Consider the following 19357-nt stretch of genomic DNA (forward strand, 5'->3'; position numbering starts at 1 on the left):
TGTCCCCTGCCTGCCTCCTCGCCACATTAACCATTCCCTTCACTACCTACAGGCTTGATTGTGGCAGATTCAGTGCTGGATTTTCTGCATCTTTCTTAAATTTAGTGGAGAAAGTACCAAACTATCTCATGTGGCTGTTATCCAGACACAGAACTATTAGATTTATGAATTAAAAACAAATAGATTTTAGCAAAGGTCCACAAACAGTCCCAAAATGGCAAGTCCTGCTCGGTCTGGGCGTTCTGCCATGAGAAAGCTTCTTCATGTCACAGATTTACTGTTCTCAATTTATGTCATCCCTGTGGTGGCTTCTCCAGCATTGAGTGCAATGCTGTGGGTTGTTACAGCTCCTCTGTGCTTTGGCTTTTCTTTGTAATATTGTTTAGCTGCCATTAATCTCAGGTACAATGTCCCAGGGATTCACCTCACCAAGATCAATGGCCTCAAAATGGAGCAAAGCCCCAACTCCCCCTTCCCCACCAAGTTCAGATCCCTGTGTTGGAAATCCCCATTTCCCACACTTCCCTTGACATCATTACAGTAAAACTGTTGAGTTACTTAGACCTGCATCAAATTGTAATGTAGAAAGAACAGTGTCACAATAGAGGGCTGCAGGTTCGAGCAGCAAACAGGGCATCAAGCTGGTGCGGTACTGAGTGGCACAGAGAGTGGTGAGAATGTGGAAGTCACTGCCACATGGGGTGGTTGAAGCAGGTGTCATTAACACATTTAAGGGGAGGCTTGATGCGAACGTGAGGGAGAAGGGAATAAAGGGTTACGGGGACAGGGTGGGAAGAGGTCATTAGAGTGGGTGGAGGCTTGTGTGGAGATCAGTTGGGCTGAATGGCCTGTTTATGTGCTGCAGATTCTATGTAATTCAAACAGAGCTTCCCAGGTGCTGTCCTGTGTTGAATTAGTTGACCTAACCTGGAGCTGTGGTGCAGGTACCACAACTGGCCCGAGACTCCTTGGACTAATGAAAGGAAAACCAGCCAGAGTTCCCGCTCCTGATTTCCTTCCAATGACACCTCTTGGAAAGTGCCATGCGTGGCCATCGGGCGAGGTCGGGATTGGGCCCAGCTTTCTTGCCCTCTTACAGTGAACTAGCATAGGCTGTCAAAAGAAAATGACCACTTGAGAGGAGTACTAGAGGGTGGGCAATGCTTTGCATCAGTACTCCAGCAAGAGTCCGTGCCTTCGGGGGATCAGGAGGGGAGAAAATGTAGGAATTTGAGCCATTAACTAGAAGAGTTCCAAGTGCTTGCGGTCCATTCTTCGTTTGCGAGCCTGGACAGTGAGCATCAGAGCGCACCATAGTTGACCCTGTTCCTGTCCTCATCCAACTCCACACACACATCTTCCCGCAAGGGTCTGTGAATAGTGATAAAGAGCAGGAAATCCCACTCCTCACTCATTTCTGTCTCCCTGAGAATAAGTATACTGCCCCCAGTTGCTCTGCCACTGATAACATCTAACACTGTGTTAGCCGTGGCTCAGTGGTAGCAGCCTCACCTCGAGTCTGAAGGTTGTGGATTCAAGTCCCACTTCAGCTTCAGGAACAGTATTGTAACCTTTATCCTGGGTATTCTTCATCCTTCTGGTCTCAACGCTGACTTTGGTAACTTCCGACCTTTGTTATCTCCCTCAGTTTGATGCCAGTTTCCCCCATTCACATTCCACTTTATTCCCTTCTACTTTGGAGCTGTTCTTTTCACGGCCTGAATAAATGGCCTCTGTATATGGTGTCAGGCTCTGAGTCAGAAGGTTACATAAAATTACATAGAGTGTACAGCATAGAAACAGGCCATTCGGCCCAACAGGTCCAAGCCGGTGTTTATGCTCCATATGAGCCTCCTCCCTCCCAACTTCATCTAAGCCTATCAACATATCCTTCTATTCCTTTCTCCCTCATGTGTTTATCTAGCTTCCCCTTAAAGGCATCTATGCTGGTCGCCTCAACTACTCCTTGTGGTAGCGAGTTCCATGTTCTAACCACTCTCTGGGTAAAGAAGTTTCTCCCAAATTCCCTATTGGATTTATTAATGATTATCTTATATTTATGGCTCCTAGTTCTGGTATCCTTTGCAAGTGGAAACATCTTCTTTATGTCTACCCTATCACACATTTTCATGATCTTAAAGACCTCTATCAGGTCACCCTTCAGACTTCTCTTTTCTAGAGAAAAGAGCCTCAGCCTGTTCAATCTTTCCTGATAGATATAACCTCTCAGTTCTGGTATCATCCTAGTAAATCTTTCTTGCACATTCTCCAGTGCCTCTATATCCTTTTTATAATATGGAGACCAGAACTGTTCACGGTATTCCAAGTGTGGTCTAACCAAGCTTCTATACAAGTTTAACATAACTTCTCTGCTTTTCAACTCTATCCCTCTAGAAATGAACCCCAGTGCTTGGTTTGCTTTTTTTTATGGCCTTATGAACCTGCGTCGCTACTTTTAGTGATTTATGTATCTGTACCCCCAGATACTTCTGCTCCTTTACCCCATTTAGACTCTTATTTTCCAAGGAGTATGTGGCCTCCTTATTTGTCCTACCACTTATCTATATTGAAATTCATTTGGCAATTACACGCCCGTTCTGCAAGTTTATTAATGTCTTCCTGTATTTTCTTGCAGTCCTCCTCAGTATTAACTATACCCCCCCCAATTAGGTGTCATCTGTAAATTTTGAAATTGTACTTCTGATTCCTGAATCCAAATCGTTTAGGTAAATGGTGAACAACAGTAGTCCCAGCACCGATCCCTGTGGAACATCACTTCCCACCTTTTGCCAGTCTGAGTAGCTACCCTTAACCCCTACTCTCTGTTTTCTGTTTAGTAGCCAGCTTGCTATCCATTCTACTACTTGTCTCCTGACTGCACATGCTCTGTCCTTAGTCATGAGTCTAATGTGCAGTACCTCATCGAAGGCCTTTTTAAAATCCAATTATATTACATCTACTGCGTTACCCTTGTCTACTTCTTCAAAGAATTCTGTTACTTCTTCAAAGAATTCAGTAAGGTTGGTCAAACATGGTTTTCCCTTTTGAAATCCGTGCTGACTATTCTTTATTATATTTTCATTTTCTTGATGTTTTTCTATTGCATCTTTGAGTAAAGATTCCATTATCTTTCCTATCACCGAAGTTAAGCTAACTGGTCTTTAGTTCCCTGGACTTGTTCTATCTCTCTTTTTAAATATAGGAATTTTTAAAATAGTGCCAGTCCTCTGATTAGTTTATCAATTATCTCTCCCCTTTCTATCTTAAATGTCTTTATCTCTTTTTTGATCTCTTCTTCTAATGTCATGCCCACCATGTTAGTCTCCCTGTTAAATAGAGGTAAAGTAATAATTTAATATTTCTGCCATTACTGCTGTCATTACCTGTGAGTTTATCGTGTGTATCCCTTAGTGGCCCTATCCCTGTCCTGAGTTTTCTTTTATTATTTATGAATACTTTAACATTTCTTTTTACATTCCTTGTTAATTTAATTTTGTTAATTTCTCTTTGCTTTCCTAATTGTTTTTTTTGACTTCTTTCCTAACCTTTTTATATTCCCTTTTGTCATCCTCTTCTTTATTGTCTATGTATTTAGTGTATGCCTTTTTCTTTCAATTTTACCCTTATTTCTTTATTGATCCACAATGTGTCATTACTGGCTAGTTTGTTCTTGCTTTTTAGGGGATATATTTCTCTTGGACTCTCTTGATCACCGTTTTAAATGTTTTCCACTGCTGTTCTATTTCATTGTTTGTTAGTATTTTTTTCCAGTTTATTTTCCTAGTTCCATTTTCATTCTCCTAACATCAGCTTTTTTTCCAATTTATTACTTTGGTCTTTGTCCTTTTCAATCTTTATCTTAAATCTTATTATGTTGTGATTACTATTGCCTAGATGTTCCCCTACCCTTGCTTCTCTTATCTGTTCCGGTTCATTTCCCATTACCAGATCCAGCAGTGATTCCTCTCTTGTTGGGCTTTTTACACACTGGGTAAGAAAGGAGCCCTGCACACAATGTAAAAACTCCATTCCCAGTACCCCTTTAGCTACCTCTTCTTGCCAGTTTATTTGGGGGTTGTTAACATCTGCCAAGATTATGGGCTCAAGCCCCACTCCACAGACTTGAGCACATAATCCAGACTGACACTCCAGTTCAGTACTGAGGGAGTGCTGCACTGTTGGAAGTGCCATCTTTGAGATGAGACATTAAACCAAGGCCCTGTCTGCCCTCTCAGGTGGATGTAGAACATCCCATGCCACTATTTGAAGAAGAGCAGGGGAGTTCACCCTGTGTCCTGGCCAATATTTATCCCTCAACCAACATCACTAAAAACAGATTATCTGGTCCTAATCACATTGCTGTTTGTGGGAGCTTGCTGTGCGCAAATTGGCTGCTGCATTTCCTACATTACAACATGTCGACACTTCAAAAGTACTTAATTGGCTGTGAAGCTCTTTGGGACGTCCTGAGGTTGTGAACAGTACTGTATAGATACAAGTTTTTTCTTTAACACAACACAGGCAAACATCTGATAGTTGATGCCCTATAATTCCCCCCAGGATGATGATGATGACACTGCACTTATAGTGAGATTACTTGGCATGGTGACCAAAACCAACCTAAGTTTAGGGACTAAAAATGGCTGTATTTGACAATGACATTCTTTAAGTAAATTTGTTTTATAGATGCATTTAAGGGGAAGCTCGATAAGTACATGAGGGAGAAAGGAATAGAAGGATATGCTGAAAGGGTTAGATGAAGAGGAGTGGGAGGAGGCTCGTGTGGAGCAGAAACACTGGCAAGGGTCAGTTGGGCCGAATGGCCTGTTTCTGTCCTATACATTCTGTATAAATATTTGTAATATAATTGTTTTTAACAACAAACATTTCGAACATGAAACTGTCTACATTTTTCATTGAATAGTGAGATTTGGAATATTCTAGTTTGATTTGGAATGTTTCTGGTGAAATTTGATATGCTTTTATTGAGTTGGGAATCTTTTAGTGATATTTCATGGTTGTATCGAGATCTATATTAATTATATTTGGAATGTTTTAGCAAGATTCAGAATTTAGCAGTGAGATTTGGAATGTTTTCTCTGAGATTTGGACTGTTTTCATTGAGATTTCAAATATTTTAGTTACATTTAGAAAATTGTGGTGAGATTTTGAGTGTTTTTAATGAGATTTGCAAAATTGTAGGCAGACTTGTACAGTAAGATCTAGAGTGAGCTTGGGAATATTTGAATAAGATTTGCAATGTTTAGTTAGATTTTTAATGTTTTTAGTGACATTTGGAATACTCCTTAAGGTTTATTTTTTGCACAAAAAAAAATCAATTATTCCAGTTAAGAAACTTAAATTACCATTTACACCTTTGGACTTTAAAATCAAGAGGATAATTCGAATTAAGCGATTTCAGAATTAAGTTGTTTTCAATAAAAAGTAGACTGTATTTCAGTGGGATTTTAAGTGAGGTTTGTGAAGCTTTACTGAAATGTAGAATTTTTCTTTCAATGAGACTGTGTGAGGATTCTCCCAGAAGCATGAGATTGGCCGGAGCTTGTCAGATCCCAGCACCGCAGTGCAAACTTCCTGTGTGAGACCTGCACTGACACTGGGAACCCCCCTCTGTCTCTCTCTCTATATATATAATATTTAAAACAAAACGATTATTTGCAAACGCTGGAGATCTGAGAAATTGCTGGAAATCCACAGCAGCTCAGGTGTGATCTGTTAAAGAGGAGACGGCAGGTTAGGGTTTGAGGTGAAGGAACTTTCCGCACCCCTCAACTACCCGGGAATAATATGCCCCAACATCACCTCGGAGCTGACACAAGGATTTGTACTGGAAATAAATGGGAGATGGAGGGAGTGAGTGGGAGGGAGTCACCATTCGGTGCGATCCCTTGTGCAAGTGTATCCGGGACAGAGACGCCCAATATTCCCTTGGGGGCGGCTCAGTCCCCAACCCATGGCTGGTTTCCACCTTACATCTGGTGATGAACCATCATTTAAACAATAATCTTCTCAAACTCTGCTTTTAATGTTAATGTTTCTTAAAATTGACTGTAATGAAACGGAATGATTATCGAGGTGTAACTAAAAGACCCCTAGAGGGATATCCAACTTGGAGAATTGCTGCTGAATGATGCATTTGCCTTAAAATGAATACTGGGGGTGGTGTGCTCGGCCCGCCGTGCCCGTGCTATCTCTCCCTGAGCCCTCACCTTGCGGAGCAGTCTGAGGAGCCCGACCGCCTGCTCGGCTCTCTGTTCCCGGAGCAGCCCCTGGATCTCCCTGATCCAGCCCACCCTCCGCACGTACGGAGCCGGCGCCGTCTTCTGGAAGAGCAGCCGGTCGGGTTTGAGGACCAGGGAAGTGAAGGGGAAGTCCCCGCTCTCAGCCGGCTCGGTGCGAGGAGGAGCCGAGGACACCGAAGAGAAATCCTGGACGGACGCCGACCTGGGGCGCTCCTCCCGTGGGCTGCCGCTCCCGCCGCTCCCGCCGCCGCCTTTGGTTAATTTCGAGCCCATTTTCCAACTTGCAAACCGCGTTGAAACTGACCAGAAACCCACAACTTGTCTATTTCGCGGGGCTCCCGCTCTCTTCCAGCCGGACAAACCGCACAGTCAACAGCCCAGTGTTTACATCTCAATCCGCGCCTCAGACATCTGAAACCAACAAGCCCCTTAATTCCAGCTTCTCCTCTCCTCTTCTCTCTGATCCAGTCTCTCTCCTCTGATCCAGTCTCTTCTCCTCTCCTCTCCTCCTCTGATCCAGTCTCTTCTCTCCTCTCTCCTCTGATCCAGTCTCTCTCCTCTGATCCAGTCTCTTCTCTCCTCTCCTCTGATCCAGTCTCTTCTCCTCTCCTCTCCTCCTCTGATCCAGTCTCTTCTCTCCTCTCTCCTCTGATCCAGTCTCTCTCCTCTGATCCAGTCTCCTCTCCTCTCTCTCTGCTCCCATCCACTCTCTTCTTTCCTCTGTCCGGGTGTGACTGAAGAATCACAACAGTCGGGTCTTACGAGGCGTGCCCACACTCACGTACACAACACCAGACCGGCGTCTACTACGTGATTCCATCTCGGGATTTGTACTGAGGGAAGTTCTGCTCAGTCAAACCCCAAGGAAGATCCGCAGTGAAAGCCAGAAGCAGTGGGGTGAGTGACGGCCGGGCTCTGGGCTCCAATACTGCGTCGCATTCAATTGGGATGACATCCTTTTTAAATGTGTGACTCCCCAAAGTTGCATTGCAATCACTCAGAGCAAAGCTAGAGAGCCATCACTGCACACCCAGAACTGTGTCCAAACCTCGTCACCCAAACGCACGGTCATCATTCACCCACGGGAGGTAACCTCGGTTAGAGTCTAACCTCGGTCACCGAAACACACAGACATTATTCAACTCAACAGGCTAACTAGGGCAGGGGGTGTACAGGGTTTGGTGTTTAGCAATCCACCAGAACTGCTTAGTAATCTGGATGTGGAGATGCCGGTGATGGACTGGGGTTGACAATTGTAAACAATTTTACAACACCAAGTTATAGTCCAGCAATTTTATTTTAAATTCACAAGCTTTCGGAGACTTCCTCCTTCCTCAGGTAAATGTTCTGGGGAAGGAGGAAGTCTCATTTACCTGAGGAAGGAGGAAGTCTCCGAAAGCTTGTGAATTTAAAATAAAATTGCTGGACTATAACTTGGTGTTGTAAAATTGTTTACAATTAGTAATCTGGAGACTGCTGAGCATCTGGAATGCAGCAATCACTGTATTTTTAGATTTGATATTGTTGAAAGCTAAGGCCAAAATGGTAGTAGGGGACTTTAGAAAGACAGATTCTGGAGTTTAAGAAGAGTTTGAGGGAAGATTAATTGGGACAAAAAAAGACAGACTTGCATTTGTATAGCGCTTTTCATGACCTCGGACCTTCCCAAAGTGCTTTACAGCCAATTAAGTATTTTTAAATTTCTGATTCTCTCTCCACAGATGCTGCCTGACTTGCTGAGCTTCTCCAGCATTTTCTGTTTTTATTTCAGATTTCCAGCATCTGCAGTATTTTGCTTTTGATTAAGTATTTTTGCAGTGCAGTCACTGTTGTAATGTAGGAAACACAGCAGCCAATTTGCACACAGCAAGGTTCCACAAACAGCAATGAAATAAATGACCAGATTATCTATTTTTTAGATGTTGGTTCAGTGATAAATGTTTCCCAGAACACCAGGAGAACTCCCCTATTCAGATATTGCCACGGGATTTTTTAGGTTCACCTGAGAGGGTAGATGAGGCCTCGGTTTAATGACTCATCCAAAAGACAGTACCCCCAACAATACAGCACTCCCTCAGTACTGCACTGGGAGTGTCAGCCTAGATTTTGTACTCAAGTCTCTGGAGTGGGACTTGAACCCACAACTCAGAATGCTACCCACTAAGCCATGGCTGACACCTAAACCAGACTTAAAAATAGAATGTAAAAAGCAGAAATGTTTTCAAAGAATACAAAGAAAAAAAAGAGAATTCACACAAAGGCAACTGAGGATAGCTGGAGAGAATATTAAAGAAAGTATCAGAGAGAGACAAATCACAGAGGCAACAAAAGGGACCCAAAAAGTTTCACAACTATGTTTATTGTAGATGGGCCCACTAAAGTATAAATTGAGTAAAAATATTACAGATGATCAGAATATGCCAGATATAATAGCTGGGATAATCTGCTTTGCCGGAATCCCGGAGTATAGTCATCAGTGTGGGCTTGGTGCCTGTCCCACTCCTCCACTCCTGACCTGAGCCGATATTCCGGGGTCAGGTTATTTTGCATATTGTCAGTGGACTTTTGGCGGCATTCCCGCTTGTGTTGGGGGGGATGTGAAACAGTCATGCAGGTCTCTGGTGCTCACTATTACTTAGCGTGGCGGGCAGTGTCCAGGGATGATCCCAGAGTGATTGTCTTTTCTTGTTAAAACTCCTCCCTAACCACCTTTCCATTTTAAAAGGCCTCCCCAGCCTCGTCACACCAGGCACACAGTAGCATTCGTAGAATCATGGAATCTTACATCACAGAAGGAGGCCATTTGGCCCATCATGCCTGTGCCGGCTCTTTGAAAGAACTGTCCAATGAGTTCCATTTCCCCTGATCTTTCCCTGTAGCCCTGCAAATCCTTCCTTTTCAAGTATTTATCCAATTCTCTTTTGAAAGTTTTATTGAATCTGCTTCGACCATCCTTTCAGGCAGTGTATTCCAGATCATCACAACTCGCTGTGTAAAAAAAATTCTCATTTCCCCACAGGTTCTTTTGCCAATTATCTTAAACCAGTCCCAGCACCCGGTGCTTTTAGAGCACAAATGACGGCACATACGCCAGACGATGATGTATTCTCATCAATTGCATAACATTAGAATACACGTTAGGGCAGATGTTTTCAATGATCACCATCTCCACTGGCAGCAAATTCCAGGAGTGTCAGGGGAGAATGGGCAACTCTCAACAAATTAAAGGAGGAAATTAGTGATGGTTTGGCTGATATTTCTCCCAACTTCATAAATACTGCTCTGGTACGAGGGGACCGGAAAATGGCACATGGGGATCCACCATTCAAAAGAAAATGAGTAAAGGCACGAACCTGAGTACAGACAGGTCAGCCTCACATCCCCAATGGGAAAAACACTTGAAGGCATAATATGGGATGCTGTAAATGAACATTTAAAGAGCACAGCATCATAGGGAGCTGTCAGCATGGTTTTAGAAGTGATAGGTCACACCTCACCAACCTACTGGAACTCTCTGAGGAGACAGCTCAGATAGTCAATGAGGATAATCCGGTGGATGTTAGATTTTCAAAAGGCATTTGACAAAGTGTCTCTTTTGAGGAAGGTTAAGGCTTATACATAGATGACAGATTTTCTGGATAGATTGAGAATTGAGTTAATGAAAGAAGACAGATGATAAATGTTCTCCCATGGGATAAAGTAACCAGTGATGTTAAAAGAAAAAAAGAAAGAACTTGGATTTATATAGCACTTTTCACAACCCCAGGACATGCCAATGTGCTTTACAGCCAATGAAGTAGTTTAAAGGTGTAGTCACTGTTGTAATGTAGGAAACACAGCAGCCACTTTGTGCACAGCAAGATCCCACACACAGCAATGTGATAATGACCAGATCATCTGTTTCAGTGAAGTTGGTTGAGGGATAAATATTAACCAGGACACCGGGGAGAGCTCCCATGCTCTTCTTCAAAATAGTGCCACGGGTCTTTTACGTTCAGCTGAGAGGGTAGGCGGGGCCTCAATTTTACATCTCATTTACTGTCTCTGACAGTGAAGCACTCCCTCAGTACTGATCTGATGTGTCAACTGAGATTAGGTGCTTAAGTCTCTGGAGTGGGCCTTGAACCCACAACCTCAGAGGTGAGAGTACTACCCACAGGTTTCACAGGCATCTGTTCTGGGACCCCGACTCTTCACAATATTTGTGAATGAAATGGAACAGGGTGTCTATACTAGTATTCATTTGCTGATGACACAAGCTATGTGTCAAGTCTGGATATGGTAGCATAGTGGTTATGTTACTGGACTAGTAATCCAGAGTCATAAGTTCAAATCCCGCCACGGCAGCTGAGGAATTTAAATTCAATTATTTAAATAAAAATCTGGAATAAAAAAAAACTAGTATCAGTAATAATGGCCATAGAACTACCGAATTGTCGAAAAAACCCATCTGGTTCACTAATGCCCTTTAGGGAAGGAAACCTGCCGTCTTTACCCAGTCGGGCCTATATGTGACTCCAGACCCACAGCAAGGTGGTTGATTCTTAATTGCCCTCTGAAAAGGCCTAGCAAGCCACTCAGTTGTACAATCTCGCTACAAAAAGTCATAATAAGAATAAAATTGGATGAACCATTAGGCACTGGACACAACAAAGGCAAACCAAGTCCAGTCAACCCTGCAAAATCCGCCTCACTAACATCTGGGGACTTGTGCCAAAATTGGGAGAGCTGTCCCACAAAATAGTCAAGCAACAGCTTGACATAGCCATACTCACAGAATCATCACCATCGGCTCACCGTCATAGCCATACTCACAGAATCATCACCACCGGCTCACCGTCATAGCCATACTCACAGAACCATCACCACCGGCGCACTGTGGCTGCAGTGTGTACCATCTACAGGATGCACTGCAGCAACTCGCCAAGGCTTCTTCGACAGCACCTCCCAAACCTGTGACCTCTTCCACCTAGAAGGACAAGGGCAGCAGGCACATGGGAACAACACCACCTGCACGTTCCCCTCCAAGTCACACACCATCCCGACTTGGAAATATATCTCTGGGTCAAAATCCCGGAACTTCCTACATAACAGCACTGTGGGAGAACCTTCACCACACGGACTGCAGCGGTTCAAGAAGGCGGCTCACCACCACCTTCTCAAGGGCAAATTAGGGATGGGCAATAAATGCCGGCCTCGCCAGCGACGCCCACATCCCATGAACGAATAAAAAAAAGGTAATGAGTAGAAAGGAGACCACTTATCTTAAGAGAGATAGACCAATTATGTAGATAGGCTGAGGTAAGATTGATGGATCTTAAAGTGGGTAAGTGCAGCATAATGCATACAGGAACAGGTACCAGGAAATGTATGTAAAACATAAAAGGGTAGTACTATAAAATAGGCCATTGGAACACAGTTAGCCAGCCTATGATGTTAGGCAAGCCTGATCCTACCAGGATACAACAAGTGCCTCCCTCACCAGGGGTGATGCCACAAGCATCCCAGGGAAGGGTAGCTGAACCAAACTGGTTTTAACAAAAGAAAACTAACAAAAAGGCTACTAAGATAACAAAATTAAATCAAAACAGTAAAAGTAGGAGAAACCAAAACACAAGCACCATTGGTATCCTGTGAGCAGGCAGAGGAGGCTGACTGTGTAACAGAACAAGAGAGGCCCGTCTAACTGTGGGATTGGTCAAAGCTCACAGAATGAAAAGCCCCTAACATGAAACAGTCTGAGTTTAGATGGGCCAAGAGGACTCTGGGATTGGGCACAGCCCATAATATGAAATTATCCTGCTTTACATAGGCCATGGGCCTCTGGGATTGGGCACAACCCATAATATGAAATGGACCTAGTTTAGATGGGCCGGTTTACTTGCAGGACCAGAGAAATCCAGTCCCATTGGATGTCATCAAATTCCTTCCTTAAGTGCAGTGAGTTAAATTAAGTGAGTGTACTGCATACAGCAAAGGCTACGGGCCCCGACAACATCCCGGCTGTAGTGCTGAAGACTTGTGCTCCAGAGCTAGCTGCACCTCTAGCCAAGCTGTTCCTATACAGCTACAACACTGGCATCTACCCGACAATGTGGAAAATTGCCCAGGTATGTCCTGTCCACAAAGAGCAGGACAAATCCAATCCAACCAATTATTGCCTCAATGATCTACTCTCAATCATCAGCAAAGTGATGGAAGGTGTCGTCGACAGTGCTATCAAGCGGCACCTACTCACTAATAACCTACTCACCCATGCTCAGTTTGGGTTCCGCCAGGACCACTTGGCTCCAGACCTCATTACAGCCTTGGCCCAATCATGGACAAAAGAGCTGAATTCCAGAGGTGAGGTGAGAGTGACTGCCCTTGATATCAAGGCAGCATTTGACCGAGTGTGGCACCAAGGAGCCCTAGTAAAATTGAAGTCAATAGGAATCAGGGGGAAAACTCTCCAGTGGCTGGAGTCATACCTAGCACAAAGGAAGATGATAGTGGTTGTTGGAGGCCAGTCATCTCAGCCCTAGGACATTGCTGCAGGAGTTCCTCAGGGCAGTGTCCTCGGCCCAACCATCTTCAGCTGCTTCATCAATGACCTTCCCTCCATCATAAGGTCAGAAATGGGAATGTTTGCTGATGATTGCACAGTGTTCAGTTCCATTCGCAACCCCTTAGATAATGAAGCAATCCATGCCCGCATGCAGCAAGACCTGGACAATATCCAGGCTTGGGCTGATAAGTGGCAAGTAACATTCGCGCTAGACAAGTGCCAGGCAATGACCATCTCCAACAAGGGAGAGTCTAACCACCTCCCCTTGACATTCAACGACATTACCATCGCCGAATCCCCCACCATCAACATCCTGGGGGGTCACAATTGACCAGAAACTTAACTGGACCAGCCACATCAATACTGTGGCTACAAAAGCAGGTCAGAGGCTGGGTATTCTGCGGCAAGTGACTCACCGCATGACTCCCCAAAGACTTTCCACCATTTACAAGGCACAAGTCAGGAGTGTGTCGGAATACTCTCCACTTGCTTGGATGAGTGCAGCTCCAACAACACTCAAGAAGCTCGACATCATCCAGGACAAAGCAGCCCACTTGATTGGCACCCCATCCACCACCCTAAACATTCACTCCCTTCACCACCAGCGCATCGTGGCTGCAGTGTGTACCATCCACAGGATGCACTATAGCAACTCCCCAAGGCTTCATCGACAGCACCTCCCAGACCCGTGACCTCTACCAGCTGAAAGGACAAGGGCAGCATGCACATGGGAACAACACCACCTGCACGTTCCCCTCCAAGTCACACACCATCCCAACTTGGAAATATATCGCCGTTCCTTCATCGTCAAAATCCTAGAACTCCCTACCTAACAGCACAGTGGGAGAACCTTCACCACACGGACTGCAGCGGTTCAAGAAGGCGGCTCACCACCACCTTCTCAAGGACAATTAGGGATGGGCAATAAATGCTGGTCTTGCCAGTGACGCTCACATCCCATGAACAAATAAAAAAAAGGGAGGGTATTCAGCCCATCTAGCTCAACCTTCCATAGAAACCTGCAGTTCAACTATCATAACATCTACCAGGCTGAATTCATAGTATCATAGTATGTACAGCACAGGGTGAGGTCGTTCAGCCCATCCTGCCTGCGCCGGCTCTTTGAAAGAGCTATCCAATTAGTCCCACTCCCCCGATTTTTCTCCATAGCCCTGCAAATTTTTTCCCTTCAAGTATTTATCCAATTCCCTTTTGGAAGTTATTATTGAATCTACTTCCACCGCCCTTTCAGGCAGCGCATTCCAGATCATAACAACTCTCAGTGTAAAAACATGTTTCCTCAAGTCGCCTCTGGTCATTTTGCCAATCATCTTAAATCTGTGTTCTCTGGTTACCGACCCTTCTGCCACTGGAAACAGTTTTCCCTTATTTACTCTATCAAAACCGTTCATAATTTTGAACACCTCTATCAAATCTCCCCTTAACCTTCCCTGTTCTGAGGAGAATAACCTCAGTTTCTCCAGTCCCTCCACATAATTGAAGCCCTTCATTCCTGGTACCATTCTAGTAAATCTCTTCTGCAGCCTCTCTAAGGCCTTGACATCCTTCCTAAAGTGTGGTGCCCAGAATTGAACACAATACTCCAGCTGAGGCCTAACCAGTGTTTTATAAAGCTTTAGCATAATTTCCTTGCGTTTGTACAGGATTCCATGTGCTTTTATAACAGCCTTCTCAACTTGTCCTGATACCTTCAAAGATTTGTGTACATACACCCCCAGGTCTCTCTGTTCCTGCACTTCCTTTAAAATTGTACCAATTAGTTTATTTTGCCTCTTCTCATTCTTCCTACTAAAATCTATCACTTCACATTTCTCTGTGTTAAATTTCATCTGCCATGCATCTGCCCATTTCACCAGTCTGTCTATGTTCTCCTGAAGTCTGTTACTATCCTCCACATTTCCAAGTTTCGTGTCATCTGCAAATTTTGAAATTATACCCTGTATACCCAAGTCCAGGTCATTAATATATATCAAAAAGAGCAGTGGTCCTAACACCGACCTGTGGGGAACACCACTGTATACTTCCCTCCAGTCTGAAAAACATCCCGTTCATCACGACTCTGCTTTCTGTCCTTTACCCAATTTTATATCCACGCTGCCACTGTCCCTTTAATCCCATGGGCTTTAATTTTGCTAACAAGTCTATTATGTGGTACTTTATCCAATGCCTTTTGAAAGTCCATATACACAACATCAACCACACTACCCTCATCAACCCTTTTCGTTACTTCATCAAAGATCTCAATCAAATTAGTCAAACACGATTTTCCTTTAACAAATTTAACTTTCATTTATTAGCACGTACTTTTCCAAGTGCCAATTAATTTTGTCCCGGGTTATCGTCCCTAAAAGTTTCCCCACCACTGACGTTAAGCTGACTGGTCTGTAATTGCTGGGTTTATCCCTCTACCCTTTTTTGAACGGGGGTGTAACATTGCAGTCCTCCAGTCCTCTGGCACTGCCCCCATATCTAAGGAGGATTAGAAGATTGTGGCCAGAGCCTCTGCAATTTACACCCTTACTTCCCTCAGTAACCTAGGATGCATCCCATCTGGACCAGGTGACTTTTCTACTTTGAGTACTGCCAATCTTTTAAGGATCTCCTTTTTATCTATTTTTATCCTATCCAATATCGGTACTACCTCCTCCTTTACTGCTACATTGGCAGCATCCTCTTCTCTAGTGAAGACCGATGTGAAGTATTCATTTAGTACCTCAGCCACACTCTCTGCCTCCACAGGAAGATCTCCTTTTTGTCCCTAATCGGTCCCACCCTTCCTTTGACTACTCTTTTATTATTTATATGTTCATAAAAGTCTTTTGGGTTCCCTTTTATATTAGCTGCTAATCTATTCTCATACTCTCTCTTTGCCTCACTTATTTACTTTTTTAGATCTCCACGGTACTTTCTGTACTCAGTTCTCTACTGTATTATGAACCTTACATTTGTCATAAGCCTCCTTTTTCTGTTATATTACAATGGGCGCTAAATTGGGCCGTGTTGCGCCCTTTGTTTCGGCGCTACACGGCCTCTCCGACATTCACGATGGCGTCTTGGATGTGCACGCATGTTTCCTGTGTCACATGCGCCGGATGCCATCTTGGTATAAGAGCCTGTGCAGGCGTAGATAACGAACGATGGAATCATGTAAAGTAGGGAGAAAATGGCTTTAATCAGTGTGCAATGCTGATTTAAAGTGATAGACACCATTTTGGGACTTAATGCTCAACTCAACGCACAGTCTTAACCCCGACCATCTGAACGTGTCTTCGAGTGCCTGGAGGACCCATCACCGGTGCTATTTAAAGGGACCATGCAGGATTTACAGGTTAGTGGCTGGATTATTGCCTCTGGCTGCCGAGACATTTGTAACTGTTTTTGGAGGTCTCCTGGACTTCAATACTAGGACACGGGGACATAGCCTAACATTTAGAGCCAGGTCGTGCAGGAGTGAAGTTAGGAAATGCTTCTACTTGCAAAGGGTGGGAGACGTTTGGAACGCTCTTCTGCAGACAGCAGTTGATGCTAGCTCACTTGTGAATGTTAAATCTGAGATTGATAGATTTCTGTGAACCAAGGGTATTAAGGGATATGGGGCTTAGACAGGTATATGGAGTTAGGTCACAGGTCCACCATGATCTCATTGAATGGTGGAAAAGGCTCAACGGGCTGAATGCCACTTGCTGCCTCTTGCTATGCGCCACCTTCTTCTGCAAGGAGATGTGTGTCTGGGTGATGTGCCTATCATGGTTGAATAGGTGCCAGTGTGTGTGGCCTGTGAGTTGTGAGTGGGCGGCTTGAAACAGTGGTAATGTGTAAGGGTGAGAAGAAGCATCTGATTGGAAAAGTTGAATACTGATGGAAAGAGTTTATTGGTATGTGGGTGATGGGGGTGTAGTGCGTGGTGCAGTGGGTAGGAGACGCCACTTGACAGTTGACCTCACTCACCTTGCCCACTCATGTCAAAACATTGAACTTCTTCCTGCACTGCATCCATGTTCATGATGCTGTGCGCCCGGCATTGACTTCGTCCCCCGCTGCCTCCCACTGCCTTGGAGTATATGTCTGGAGGGCCTCTTGCCCCCCTCCCCCTGCGGATATAGGATGTCCCTCCTTCTGTCCACCTCTTGCACCAAGGTCGCTTGTCCATCAGCAGAGAACCTTGGTGTATGCACTCTCGCAGGCCTGGTACCAACTCAGATCGGCAGATTGGTGAGGTCCAGCGTGCAGATTGGAAGATGTGGGATTTAGTAGTGCGCAACCTTTATTCAATGTTTTAACATAACTCATCAGTGTGTAAACATAGGGATGGGATCTGAATCTGTGTTTTATGTGTGCAATGTCTGATCTCTGTTCAGACTCCATGCAGACAGTAGACTGTTATTTTCAGCAAATAACAGGTACCAGCTACCTTTAAGAGATTTCTAAGAAACATCCTCCCTTTAAGAGATGGAGCTCCCTCTGGTGGTGGAAAGTGTGAATTGCATTGATTCCATGTGCAAGGCCTGGAATAGATCACTGATTGCAGGTGAGTGCTCCCTTCGGTCCAAACTTGCCTCATGCGTGCCCAGGGTCCATCGGGCGCGGGGTGTTAGCACATCGCGCTACCGTCGCCCAGAACAGACTCTTACCAATTTTTTCCCCCTATATCTTTAGTCATCCAGGGAGCTCTAGATTTCGATGCCCTTCCTTTTCCCCTCGTGGGACTGTGTTTATTCTGTACCCGAACCATCTCCTCCTTGAAGGCCTCCCATTGTTCACTTACTGTTTAGCCTACCAATTTTTGATTCCAATCCACCTGGGCCAGATCCCTTTTTAACTTACTGAAATTAACCCTCTCCAGTTATTTTTTTAATGTTTGATTGTTCCTTGTCTTTTTACAGAACCATTCAAAACCTGATGATATTATGATCACTGTTCCTCAAATGCGTCCCCCCCCCCCCGCACTGAAACATGCTCCACTTGCCCTACTTCATTCCCCAGAACTAGATCCAGCACTGCTTCCTTCCTCATTGGGCTGGGAACACACTGATCAAGAAAGTTCTCTTGTACACAGTTCAGGAATTCCTCCACCTCTTTGCACTTTACACCGTGACTATCCCAGTCTATATTGGGATAATTGAAGTCCTCCATTATCATTCTCTACAGTTCTTGCATCTTTCTGTAATTTGCCTACAAATTTGCTCCTCTATCTCCTTCCCACTATTTGGTAGCCTATATACACCCAGTAGCTCCTCTATTGTTCCTTAATTCTAATCAAATAAATTCTGTCTTTGACCCCTCAACTATATCATCTCTTTCCAGTCCTATAATAGTTTCAGAACATAAGAACATAAGAAATAGGAGCAGGAGTAGGCCAATCGGCCCCTCGAGCCTGCTCCGCCATTCAATAAGATCATGGCTGATCTGATCCTAACCTCAAATCTAAATTCATGTCCAATTTCCTGCCCGCTCCCCGTAACCCCTAATTCCCTTTACTTCTAGGAAACTGTCTATTTCTGTTTTAAATTTATTTAATGATGTAGCTTCCACAGCTTCCTGGGGCAGCAAATTCCACAGACCTACTACCCTCTGAGTGAAGAAGATTCTCCTCATCTCAGTTTTGAAAGAGCAGCCCCTTATTCTAAGATTATGCTCCCTAGTTCTAGTTTCACCCATCCTTGGGAACATCCTCACCGCATCCACCCGATCAAGACCCTTCACAATCTTATATGTTTCAATAAGATCACCTCTCATTCTTCTGAGCTCCAATGAGTAGAGTCCCAATCTACTCAACCTCTCCTCATACGTCCGCCCCCTCATCCCCGGGATTAACCGAGTGAACCTTCTTTGTACTGCCTCGAGAGCCAGTATGTCTTTTCTTAAGTATGGACACCAAAAGTATATGCAGTATTCCAGGTGTGGTCTCACCAATACCTTATATAACTGCAGCAATACCTCCCTGTTTTTATATTCTATCCCCCTAGCAATAAAAGCCAACATTCCGTTGGCCTTCTTGATCACCTGCTGCACCTGCATACTAACTTTTTGATTTTCTTGCACTAGGACCCCCAGATCCCTTTGTACTGCAGTACTTTCCAGTTTCTCACCATTAAGATAATAACTTGCTCTCTGATTTTTCCTGCCAAAGCGCATAACCTCACATTTTCCAATATTGTATTGCATCTGCCAAATCTCCGCCCACTCACCCAGCCTGTCTATATCCCCTTGTAGGTTTTTTATGTCGTCCTCACTCTCTACTTTCCCTCCCATCTTTGTATCATCTGCAAACTTTGATATGTTACACTCGGTCCCCTCCTCCAAATCGTTAATATAGATTGTGAAGAGTTGGGGACCCAGCACCGACCCCTGCGGAACACCACTGGCTACTGGTTGCCAGTCCGAGAATGAACCATTTATCCCAACTCTCTGCTTCCTGTTAGATAACCAATCCTCCACCCATGCCAGAATATTACCCCCAATCCAGTGATTCTTTATCTTGAGCAATAATCTTTTATGTGGCACCTTGCCGAATGCCTTCTGGAAG

At 44.4% G+C, this 19357-nt stretch overlaps 2 protein-coding genes across 2 annotated transcripts in view; one reads left to right on the forward strand and one right to left on the reverse strand.

Annotated features, from left to right (window-relative positions):
* The window catches only part of LOC137341935 (leucine-rich repeat-containing protein 75B-like), a 126640-nt gene extending 119549 nt beyond the window's left edge, over nt 1–7091 (reverse strand). Inside the window, exon 1 of the mRNA XM_068005453.1 lies at nt 6231–7091. Within this exon, the coding sequence (XP_067861554.1) occupies nt 6231–6536 (306 nt within the window). The 5' untranslated portion in view covers nt 6537–7091. The remainder of the gene's footprint in view (nt 1–6230) is intronic.
* Nucleotides 1–19357, forward strand: part of LOC137341934 (glutathione hydrolase 1 proenzyme-like) — a 325363-nt gene that overhangs the window by 125987 nt on the left and 180019 nt on the right. The gene's annotated exons all lie outside the window — the stretch shown is intronic.

The sequence above is a fragment of the Heptranchias perlo genome, chromosome 25 (genome assembly GCF_035084215.1).
Source record: "Heptranchias perlo isolate sHepPer1 chromosome 25, sHepPer1.hap1, whole genome shotgun sequence".
Taxonomy (NCBI): Eukaryota; Metazoa; Chordata; class Chondrichthyes; order Hexanchiformes; family Hexanchidae; genus Heptranchias; species Heptranchias perlo.